The following is a 12,493-nucleotide window of genomic DNA, read 5'->3' on the forward strand; positions in this document are numbered from 1 at the left end:
ATAGTCAAACTGAGACTAACTTGTTTGCAAAATAAGTCTGGTTTCAATAAACTTGGCCTAATTATTTACATAAGTGTACCAAGAACAGCAGTTGATTATATAGGCTCTTTTAAATTTGTTTTTTTGAAGCTTGTCATAAACAGTCCCTGACTGAACATTATTAAGGCTTCTCAAGGCCATGAAAATTATGCCTAGGACTTGCCATCAGATTTACCTGTATAGGTTTAGGTGAATTCCTCCCTTCTCAAGGTCCCCAAAATATCTTGAGGGTCCTTTCTTATTCACCTGATAAGGATGCTGGGAACCCTGCAAATAAGGTACTAGGCTGTTTCTCTAAGGGGCTTTATGGCTCCATAAAGTCCATCTTAGTTCTTTAAAGCTGACTTCTTATATCCGATTCTATGTATATTCTCAAATAAGGCATTCCAGTCAAAGCTATGTTAATATAACCAGTGTTGCCATTATACCCTGTCAAACGGAGAAGAGATTTTTATTGAACTTATGCAAATAACTATATTTCCATGAAAATAAGAATAAGGAGTTTCCACTTCTAGAGGGATCAGGAAGAGAGAAAAAGATAAATGTTTCAATTCTGCTTACAAAGGTATAATTTATCAAATTGTTGTTAGTCATAGTATAAGAGGAAAGATTTCCTTATATCAAGAAAACAAAGATAAACAGTAATATTTTAGACAAAAAGTCATAAAAATTATAACCATATTCATCAGTTCATTCAGTCATATGCAATTAAGTTTTGTTGATCTTGATCTCCTGTTAACAATTTTATGAAGTCATCAGATTTTTCATTAGAATTCTTTAATTTCATACCCTGTTCAGCAGTATAATCTGAAAGCTATCAGAAACCTGTAATTGTCAAAAAAAAAAAAAAGTCCTTCTGTGACTCTTCTTGAAGATGGAAAATTTTAATAAAAGCAACAGAGTAAAATAATAACTATACATGAAAAAGACTTAAAATGTCATAGTTAAAGATATGATTACAATTGACAAAGAAATTTGGTTATTTCTGTTACAACATTTTAAGATAATTGGACTATGATAACATTATAGTAGGACATCTGAATTTTAGGAATTTCCTAGAACTTCTAGAATATTTATATTGATAACATTTACTCATACAATATTACCTAAGGTTTATCATCATTTATTTAACAATGTTAATCATGTAATTTAATAAACCAAATCTAATTAGTTTAATATCTTTCTTTGAGATGTTTCAGGGTCCCTCGGAGACATGTCAACATTAGCTAGAGGTCATAACAGAGAGAAATTCAAATTCTAGTTTTGCACCAGCTTATTTTTAATATTAGAATTCTTTCAGCCAATTAAGTTCATTTTAATCTTTGCCAGCCTTGGTCATACATCAAATTCTTTCTCAGGGTTTCTTTTCATAAGCCTATAATTTGCCTTTTTTCTTCCAGATTGTGTCCTATGCTTTCCCTTGCTCTTTTTTTCTTTTTCTCTTAACCTCTCTTTAGGACAAAATTACTTTGTTTTCCCTTAACAGAATGCATTTCCTTTTCGTTTACCCTTTGAAAAAGTTTTCTTGCGTACAAAGATGTTTAATTTATTTTAGTGGTTCTAATTACACATATTAATCAGAATTCTCAACCCTTAAAAACCCCAATCTCTAGCGAAAACCCCAATCTCTAGCGAAAACCAGGAAGTCAGCAGTTATGAACAGTTTGTCACGTGAGCATGCCTGATTGGCAAACTTATGAACATATTCTATTACCTCTAGAAACACATTTTTTCACAGTGTAATTTTTCCTCAGTGTGGTATGAGACATGTGACCAATAAACCAAACATCTTTAGGTTTGTTTTTTTTTTAAATAGGAAGACAAAAGTAGATAAATTTAGACTTGCTTAGCAATTAATTTCCCAGTATTTTCTATTATTTGGAAATGATCTAGACATTCAATGAATTCCCATCATTTAATTTAACTTAGTAAAACTCTAAAATTTCAAGTTACCGAAAGATCTGGAGAAATTATTTTTAAGTGGACATACAATAAGACATAATTGTTCTTAAAGCATTCACCTAAAAAAGTCTTAGCCCATTTGGATCTAAATTTCTTTACGAAAATATCATTAGTTTTCTTGATGACAAATTTTGTTAGAGATAATATGATCTTATTTGACATTTAGTAAACAGATACAATAAAAGTTTTACATATAATGTTCTTAACTCTAAAGATAGGACTCTCTTAGTTAAACCAACAAACTTGTTTTTATTGGGTAGAGATTAATCGTAGATCATGTCAACTACAAACTGGCACTTGCCATTGGCACTTGCCATCTACCTCTACAAGGATTAAATCAGGAGCTGCTGTAGCTGCTGACTTTCAACACCCCCTGAAAGGTGTTCAGGGTGGAGATCAGGAATGAGGCATTGTGTGCTCTGGGAAAAACTGGCAGAACAGGTCTTCAGATAGTTAGATATTTTCAGGAGATGATTTTATGAACCCAATTCTTGTATCTCCTCATATCTAGAAAAGCCCTAAAATCCTTCATGGTGACATCTGCTGCTTGTGACTAGCAGTAACCTTCATGAGACTAGCAGAAACCTTCTGCAAAAAAATATGCACTTGATTGCACGTACCCCCCTTCACCAAAATCATATATATACTGACCTTCCCCGCTACCTCTTTGGAGCAGTTTCTCAGAGCTCTCTGAAATGCTGTCTCCCGAGCTTTAGTCCTCATTTTGCCCCAAATAAAACTTCACTCACAACTCTCACGTTGTGCATTTTGTTTTCAGTTGGCAATTGTGATCTGAAAAAAACCATTTGGGTTAATTTGTATTGTATTTCTGAGAATGTATGCAAGCATTTAATTTTCTTTAAGCCAATTAAATAGTTCTTTTTTACAGTTTAATTTTGATAATACCATCACCAAAGGTAGAAACATATATCTATAATGTACACACAGACATATAAATAGGCACAACCAGAGATCGCATAGCCTCATTTTAAAACTTGAGTCATGAATCGGGTATTACAATATAAAACTTGCTAGTTTATAATAACAGTTGGAATAAGTTAACTCACTTGGGTTTTAAAAGGCTTCTTCCCCCCCACCCACACACCCCCTTTTTTTTTTCAGTCTCAGAAATTGGAGATAGTCTAGATAAGTGTTTCCTGAGAGGACCTGGTAAAACATTTACATCTCAAAGGCTCAGGGAGATAATTGTAAGCTCCTCCTAGAAGGACTTCTATTCCCTTTGGGTCAGAATTTTGAAAAGATGTTTTATAAAGCCAGCTTCCTCTAACTGCATATGTAAAAGCCAGTTTTGGAATGTCAAGAGAGTCCCATCTTGACCTTTTTCAGGATGACATTTCCTTCATTTCCCAATTAACTACTTGCATGTATAAGGTCCTTATAAACATAAACCTCTGACTCATACCCTGCCAGGTTTATCTGGCACCACTTTCTTCTGATTTGAAGGCTTTGTTTCCCATTTTAGTGTTGGTTTGTCAGGATAAAATTACTCTTGAAGACTGGTGGGCTGGTGTGCCGTTTGTGAGCTTCACTCCTCTGGGTGGCACCCTAGAGTCATCTCAGCACTTTCACAGGTCTCAGTTTCTCCCCCTGGCTGTATAAGATCTCCATGGAGACTGGAGCACTGGTTGGCCAATGTTATGTGTGCGTCCCAAGAGCAAATTTCTTTAAATTAATGAGTGGGTTACTCACACTGAATGGCGTGAGGGCTGGCCTCTGCCACTCCCATAAATTTCCCAGTTGACTGAGAAAACTGCAATTGGTTGGAAGGAGCTATGTGCCTAATCTTCGGAGCTGAAAGCTCTCACATGGTATCTTCACTTTTATTCAGACAAACTCTGTTAAGGTGTTCAAGAAAGACACCAGGCTAGCCCCCAACCTAATCACCTAGTCCAGACCACTTGGTGTCTTTCAACTGAGCAACCTCCCGCTGTCTCTCAACGGGGGTAACCCACTCAGTATCTTTCAAGTGAGCAAACTTTTCCCAGTGTCTTTCGACTTGGTAACCCAGCTACCTCTTCTTGAACCTAAGTTCAAGGAAAACCTACTCCTCATGGCAAGGAGTTTAACAACCACCAAATAAAACTCAGAATCAGCAATCAAGATGTGAGATCCAAGACCCAGGCAAGACATACCCAGTTGTCTGGACTCCCCGAGGAAGTGGACAAGCACAAGGGGCCCATGTTGGGACCAAGGCTCCAGATACTCGTAGAGTTCAGGCAAAGGAGAGAAGTCAGCTCTTGGTCCCTTTGTGGTCACCAAAACATTCAACTGCAAGAAAAATGCACAACATGAGAGTTGTGAGTTAAGGTTTATCCAGGGTCTTACTGAGGACTCTAGCACAGGAGACAGCCTCTCAGATAGCTCTGAGGAAGTGCTCCAGAGAGGTAGGGAGGGAAGGCTAGTTTATATGTGATTTTGTTGCTGTTAGGGAATACATGCAGTCAGCATACATCTTGGTAGAAACTTACAGCTAGTCACAAAGAACAGCAATCTCAAGGTAATGATCATAATGCTTTTCTGTGTATGGGAAGATACAAGAAGTGGGATTTATTTAAATTCTTCCTGAAATGCATCTAACTATCTAAGGGTCTGTTTGTCCAAGAACAGAGCATCCTGTTATTGTCTTTAATTTCCTCTGTGTGAAACACTGAGATCACTGTCAGTCAGCAACTTCAATGGGTTCATCTTTGTAGACTTAGATGGAGAGCAAAATACTCTTCACTCTTCTTTTGTTTTCAGTATCATTGGTAGAAAAACACGTAGTGAAAAATCTGCACTTCTCAAGCTTTATTTTTATTGTGATACTAATGCTTGTGTTTTGGTTTCTCCCCTGTAATTTGGTATTAAACTTAATAAGCAATTTCTAACATGAATGATAGTAAAAAGGGATGGGCTTAGACTGTAAAGCAATATGACTCTCTAACACAGACACACACAGAAGAGCGTTCAGACACAGGTACAAGCATCTTCATTGTATACGGGACCATCTTTGGTGTTTATTTTTCTTTTTCCATTTTTTTAACCAGAAACCTTAATTTAATATCTGGGTGTTTTGTGTGTTGTATGCAAACTAGATAATCACAGATTTCAGATTTAGTGATAATTAAAGCAGTTGTTTATACAATGCTGTAAATAATCTTTCAAATAGTATAATCTATCTAGGTTATTCATATATATCTATAGATTCAAAATAACTGGGTAACTAATACCTATTAAATATTGTAGTTTTGTGTTTCTGTGGAATCATTTACAAATTTCCCTCTGACTTAAGAGGAAAAAAATATCTTTAGAGTTGTAGTAGAGATTGATTTTTTAAATATTTTTTTAAAGTACTGGCTGGTTCTGAATCCAAGGTTTAATACTGATTATGACTAGAATGTAATCAAAGTTAAGGACCACTGGTAATTTGTTTCTTATTGTGAAAACCATCTCTACATTAACTAACTTGCTCAAAGCCTTCTTCAAACAGTGATGCCATGTAATTAAGAAGGATATCACAAATATAGAGACAGCATATATTTGTACAAAATATTTGTTCTGCCAGTAACTTTTGGTTACTTTGTACATGAACATTTTATTATTTATTCCTATTCTCTCTCTCTCCCATTTCTTCCTTCCTTTTTTTTTTCCTTTTTTTAAAAAACTTTGCTCAATTATTCAAGGAACAATTCTTGTTTACCATTTATGTGTGCTAGGCCTTGGGGACACTGTAAGGGAATAGATAGACATGACCCTAATTTAAGAGCTTCCAGTCTAATGAGAGATAGAGTTTTGCTATGGACAGTTACAACACAGTATAGTACCTGCTACAATAGCTGTTATATAGGGTGCTGTATTAGTTTTTTATTATTGCTTCTTTAACAAGTTGCCACAAATTTGATAGCTTAAAACAACAAATTTATTCTCTTACAGTTCTATAGGTCTGAAGTCAGACATAGATTTTACGGGGCTATAAGCAAGATGTTGGCAGGGTAGCATTTTTTTCTGGAAGGTTTAGAGGAAAATGTTTTCTTTTCCAGCTTCTAGGCACTGCTTATATTCCTTGGCTCATGTCTCCCTTCCTCCAAAGTCTTGAAATTCAGAAACATTACATCTGTTTGATCATTCTTTCATAGTTATTTTGCCTCTGATTCTTTACTCAGCCAGGAAAGGTTCTCTGAATTTAAGATCATGTGATTATGTTGAACCCAGTAAGATAATCTCCTTATCCCAAGATCCACAAGATTAGTCACATCTACAAAGTTCGTTTTGCCATCTAAAGTAGCATGTTCACATGTTCCAGGGATTAGGATGTAAAAAATTCTTGCAGAGCCATCATCCTGCCTACCACATGCTACACAAGTACGTGAGAACACCTCTTCTAGAACTGAGATGAAGAGTGTATTCAAGGATGACTTTCTGGAGGGAGTGATCTATCAGTGTGGACCTAAAGGACAAATAGTCATTAGCTAGGAAATGGCGGGAAGGTAGAACTGGTGACAATTTCTGGAGTAGAACATGCAAAGGCCAGCAGTTAAATGAGTAGCTTCTTAGGAACTAAAAAACGCTCAGTGTTACTTATAACATGCCAGAGGCAGAGTGGTGCAACACAGTCGGAGGCAAACACTAATAGACCCAGATCCTATGGAACCTTGATGACCAAGGTGAGGAGTCTAGACTTCATTCCATGAGCTGTGGTAAGTCACTGGAGAGTGTTAAATAGATGAGTCATGTGATCAGATTTCCAGGTTTGTAAGTTGGTCCTGGCTGCAATGCAGGGAATAGATTGAAGGAAGTGAGTTATGGTGGCAATAAGATCTTGGAAGGTGCCATTATAGTGATTTAAGCTGGGGATTTGGAGGAGGGCTAAATATGGGTGGTATCAGTCAGAATGTATACAGCGGACTGATTCAAGAGATATTTAGGTATTTGAAATGATAGATCTTTGTCGTTAAAAAGATACAGGTAGCACAACAGAATGATTCAGATGTGACACTCCAGTTTTTGACTCGGTCATATTGGTAGAACTGGGAAATGCAGGAGAAAGAATGGTTGTGATGGTCAGAAGGTGAGTGTAGGTTTTGCCAGGTTGAGTTTGACGGGTTCTTTAGGTGTAGATTTCCAGTCTATGGCTCAGAAGCTTGAATAAGAAATCTGGGCTGAAGATAATAATTAGGGATTTAAAGGTTATAGATGATTATTTAAACTCTGGGTGGTGAAGGCGTAGGATCAGAAAAGAGAATCTAGGGCAGTGCCCTGGGGAAACCTATCAGTTAAGAGAGGTACAGAGGGAGAAGAATTCAACAAACAAACAAGAAGGTGTACCCAGAGAGATGGTGAGGGTGTGGAGTAGGGGTGAGGGACATAAAGGTAAGGTGTGATGAAACTTGGAAAAGATATTTCAAGAATGATGGCATAGTCAACACTCAGAACTATTGTTGAATGATCGGGTCTGAAAGATAAGATGTAAAAGATAGTTCATGACTTTATTACTTTGGCAAGAGTAAGTACTTTTAAGGAATAGGTAGACTCAAAATCTAGGGTTAAGTGTGTTGAGAATAGAATGGAAATATAAGAGATGGAGACAACGGTACTTTGTGGACATTTGAAAAGCACCAGAGACTTGGGTTACATGTTAAATGCTGATAAGAAGGCGCCAAGCCTCCTCACCCATTGATGTATCTCTCATGCAGTAAATTCTCACAGTGGTGATAGATGCTCTGCTCCTCAAATTTATTCTCAGGAAGTGCCCCTAATGGTAGAGGCAAGTGAATACTTCCTCCCAGAGGGACAGTGGTGTGGCCGAAGCTTCTACAAGATCATTTCAGGTCCGACAGGAATCCTTATTTATTGTGGCCATAAGCATCACAGAAGGCATAAAGCCAATCGTCCAGGTGACAACTGTAGAATTGCTGTGTGTAAAGTAAACTAACTGACAATAAGAAAGTAGTCTGTGCATCAGCTTATTGCAAGCATTTCCAAAACAGCCATAAAGACTGGAGATAAACTAATAAAGCTGCCTATTTTTTTTTTTTTATATAACCAGCCAAGACTCTCACTAATGACCCATTAATAAGGAAACAAAGTGGAATTATTAGATCTAGGAAAACTTTTAAAAATCTAGAGGAAGTGTGTTGGTAGCAAAGTTGAGTCAAGTTACAGGCCATCTTGGAATCCATTAAACATGATGATCAAGTACTCACAGCTTTGAAAACTGACTCTGCCTTGTCATTACTCCAAGTTGGGATTACACCTAAAAGGTCCATCAAAGTCAACTGGTAAGGTAAGGTCGTATTCTAAAATACATAACCTAAAAAGGTCTCTCAAAGTGCAAGTCATACCTTTTTCTCAGATTAAATTTTCCAAAATGAATTGAGCATTTATTTCAATCTATTGTTTCTGTCAGCATTTGTGAGCTGCCTGATAAGAGGAACCAAAATAAGTTCCAGTTTGTCCACCACACACCAAGTGACACCCAGGCTCACTCCAGGGCCATTGTCTGGGAGGATATCATTTTGTTCCTTGAATAAATAAACTGCTTTTAAAAAGTTACTTGAAAAAAAGGGAAGGACTTAATACTTAACACCATTTTGTTCATTTCCCTGGTAACCATTAGTTTCATGGAAAATGGAGACAAGGTAATCTCTCTTTTTTATCAACAAATTATAGGGAAACCAATATTAAATACATCAAGGACTTTTCTATCTGTTGAGCCACTGTAGCAAACATTTTCTAAGTATTTTTTGCCTCTCTCCAACATGAGACCTCTTTTTTTCAAATTAACTTAAATTTCACAGTTGCTGTGGGAATTGCTTTCATTGTCCTAGGATTTCCTTCTGTGTTTAAAAAAAAAAAAAAAGTGTAAAAAAGAAAGGCTTTATTTTATTTAAGACTTAATAGTCTAAGAGCTTTTAAATAAAATGTGAGCAACATATAACAAAACAGCAGATGTGAAATTAATACATCAATGTCTCTCATTGGAACAGGGAAAAGCAGGAAGAAGGAGAAATGCCAGGATGCTGACCTGTACCCTCTAGTGGAAACAGAACCATGTCCTTGTGATGTGTTTACATCTCATCCTTACGGAAATTGGTCAGATTGCATTCTTCCTGAAGGCAGAAGGGAGCCTCAGAGAGGATTGCGGGTACAAGGAGACAGCAAAGAATGTGGAGAAGGCATGCGTTTTCGAGCAATAGCCTGCTCTGATAAAAATGGAAGACCTGTTGACCCCACCCACTGCAACAGCTCTGGTAAGGAGATGGGTGAGGAGTAACAGATGAGAACATTGACATACAGCCTAGGAGGGGCATCCCAGGTCTAGAATTGGTAGCCTAGTTCCTTAGTAATTACTTCAGTTCTTCTTTGTCAAAAACACACCACCTCTCATAAAATATGGACATATGAAATACACATATCCATATCACACTGATTATCTGGAATGTGATTGTTCGGGATCTTTGACTCACCTCACTCTATACTTCACCTCTGGCCACTTGTTTCCTGGCGGTGAGCTCAGTTGCTTTTCCTCTAAGAAAGCCAAAGCCCAATGCAAATGAATATATTTTACAGTGTTTATTGGTACTCTGATCATATATATAGAAGGCATCAGTCCTTCAATTTCTTATAAGGACGTTGACAAAACACCAATGAAAACGTTAATTGGAAGTCAATGAAAAAGTTAATAAACATAAATGTTTTATGGTACAATGTGTAAGTATACCCAAATTTATAGACTAAAACTGTAGAAAAGGAATTAGGCAATCTGGCAGAATTTTTGAGTTGTTAATCAAGGAGAAGACTGTCTTTTATTTATTTATTTTTGAACGTTGGGATAATTTAAAAGATATGGGGAACAGAGAAAGGAATGATGATTAAATACAGCTGGGGTAAACATTGATGGAAGAGGCTGAGACTAATGATTACAATGGAGCTTATGAATTTCCTGCTCTGTTTTTTGGTTTTTAATTACCTTAAGAAACTGAAGTTAGGGATTTTACAGAAGGTATGGATAGAGAGAATTTATGTTGGAAGGGCAAACTCTAAAAAAAAATGATAAATTTTTGTCTCTGTCATCAAGGTCTTATATTCTAATAAGCTTCCTAATAATACCAGAAATAGCAAATTGAATTCACTTTTAACACACAAGTAAATCATAGTTCATCCTTATTCTTTATTTCCAATGTATCAGCTCATTTTAGTTAGGCTATACCTGGATCATTATAGGAATGCAATTTAAGGTTTAACGATTTTTAATTAGTGGCATCATTGCTCTGTTTCCTAGGTTAGTCTACAGAATTGCATTCAGTGATTTTGCTTTCAGAAACATTAAACACATCACAAGCAAGTAATGGACCCATTTTACAGAGGCCAAAGTTGGTTTGCTCTGGTCTTTGTTTTTCACCTTTAATATACATAATGGTTTATTTTAAAATTTTTTTCTTGAAATATATTTGACATATACACCTTGAATTTATGCAATGCTATAACATATTAGTTCAAGACATTTATATGTTGTAATATGATTGTAATTGTAGTGATAATTAATACCTATAACATTATATAGTTATCATTTCTTTTTAGTGATTGGAATAATCTAGTCTCAGCAAGTTTGATTATAATACAATATTGTTGTCCGTATTCACTGTATTGTGCATTAGATCTCTAGGACTTATCTACTACTCATTCCAAGTTTGTACCATTAAACAAACTATTCTATCCCTGTCTATCCCTCTGTTCCCATCCCCTGGAAACCACCATTTTACTCTGCTTTTATGAGTTTGGCTATTTTAGATTCCACGTATAAGTGATATAACACGGTATTTTTCTTTCTCTGTCTGACTCATCTCACTTAGTATAATATCCTCAAGGTCCATTCAGATTGTCACAAATGGAGGATGTTTTTCTCATGGCTGAATAATAGTCTATTATGTATATACACTACAAATTCTTAATCCATTCATCTGTTTATGGGTGCATAGATTGTTTCTAAATCTCGGCTATTGTGGATAGTGCTCTAATGTACGTGGGAGTGCATACATCTCTTTGATATCCTGTTTTTATCTCCTGTGGGTATATACCCAGAAGTGAAATTGTTGGATCATATGGTAGTTCTATTAATTTTTTAAGGAAGCTCTATATTGTTTTACATAGTAGCTGCACCAATTTACATTTTCACCAACAGTGTGCAAGTATTCCCTTTCTCTACATCCTCATTAACACTTATTATCTCTTGTCTTCTTGTTGCTATTCTAAAAGGTGTCAAGAGATAGCACATAGGGTTTTGATTTGCATTTCCCTGATGATTAGTGATGTTGAGCATCTTTTCACGTACCTCTTGGCCATTTGGTGGTTTTCTTTGGAAAAAGTCTATTTAGGTTCTCTGCCTAGTGTTTAACTGGGTTGTTTGTTTTTTGTTATTAAGTTGTGTAAGATTCTTTATATATTTTTGGATATTAACCCCTTATCCAATATATGGTTTGCAAATTTCCTCCCATTCCGTAAGTTGCCTTTTCATTATGTTAGTTGTTTCTGTTTCTGTGCAAAATCTTCTAAGTTTGTTGTGCTTCTATTTGTTGACTTTTACCTTTATTGTTTATGCTTTTGGTGTCATATCCAGAAAATCATTGTCAAGACCACTATTGAGGAGCTTCTTTTCTACATTTTCTTCTAGAAGTTTTATGGTATCAGGTCTTATGTTTAAGTCTTTTATCCATTTCAAGTTAATATTTGTGAGTTGTGTAAGATAAGGGTCCAATTTCATTGTTCTACATGTGTTTATCCAGATTTCCCAGCACCATTTTTTTTAACATCTTTATTAGAGTATAATTGCTTTACAATGGTGTGTCAGTTTCTGCTTTATAACAAAGTGAATCAGTTATACATATACATATGTTCCCATATCTCTTCCCTCTTGCATCTCCCTCCCTCCCACCCTCCCTATCCCACCCCTCTAGGTGGTCACAAAGCACCGAGCTGATCTCCCTGTGCTATGTGCCCAGCACCATTTTTTGAAGAGATGATCACTTCTCCATCAGGTGGTCCTGGCTCCCTTACCAAATATTAGTTAACTGAATATGTGGGGGTTTACTTCTGGGCTCTCTATTCCATTTGTCTGTCTATTTTTATGCTTGTATCATATTGTTTTAATTACTGTAGCTTTGCAGTATAGTTTAAAATCAGGAAGTGTGATACCTCCAGTTTTGTTCTTTCTCAGGATTTATTTGGCTATTTTGGGCTCTTTGTGGTTCCTTAAAAATTTTAGGATTTTTTTTTTTTTTTCTATTTCTGTGAAGAATGCCACTGGAGTTTTGATAGAGATTGTGTTGAATCTATATATGATTTTGGGTAGTATGGACATTTTAACAATATTCTTATCCATGAGTAAAGGATGTCTTTCCATTTCTTATGCCTTCAGTTTCTTTCAATGAAGTCATAATTTTCATTGTACAGATCTTTCACTTCCTCAGTTACATTTATTCCTAGGTATTTTATT

At 36.0% G+C, this 12,493-nt stretch overlaps 1 protein-coding gene across 1 annotated transcript in view; it reads left to right on the forward strand.

The window, feature by feature from the left end:
- Window positions 1-12,493, forward strand: part of THSD7B (thrombospondin type 1 domain containing 7B) — a 787,061-nt gene that overhangs the window by 520,875 nt on the left and 253,693 nt on the right. Inside the window, exon 13 of the mRNA XM_061199619.1 lies at window positions 8,988-9,251. Coding sequence (XP_061055602.1) covers window positions 8,988-9,251 — 264 coding nt within the window. The remainder of the gene's footprint in view (window positions 1-8,987; window positions 9,252-12,493) is intronic.

This window comes from Eubalaena glacialis, chromosome 1 (genome assembly GCF_028564815.1).
Source record: "Eubalaena glacialis isolate mEubGla1 chromosome 1, mEubGla1.1.hap2.+ XY, whole genome shotgun sequence".
In the NCBI taxonomy this organism is placed as follows: Eukaryota; Metazoa; Chordata; class Mammalia; order Artiodactyla; family Balaenidae; genus Eubalaena; species Eubalaena glacialis.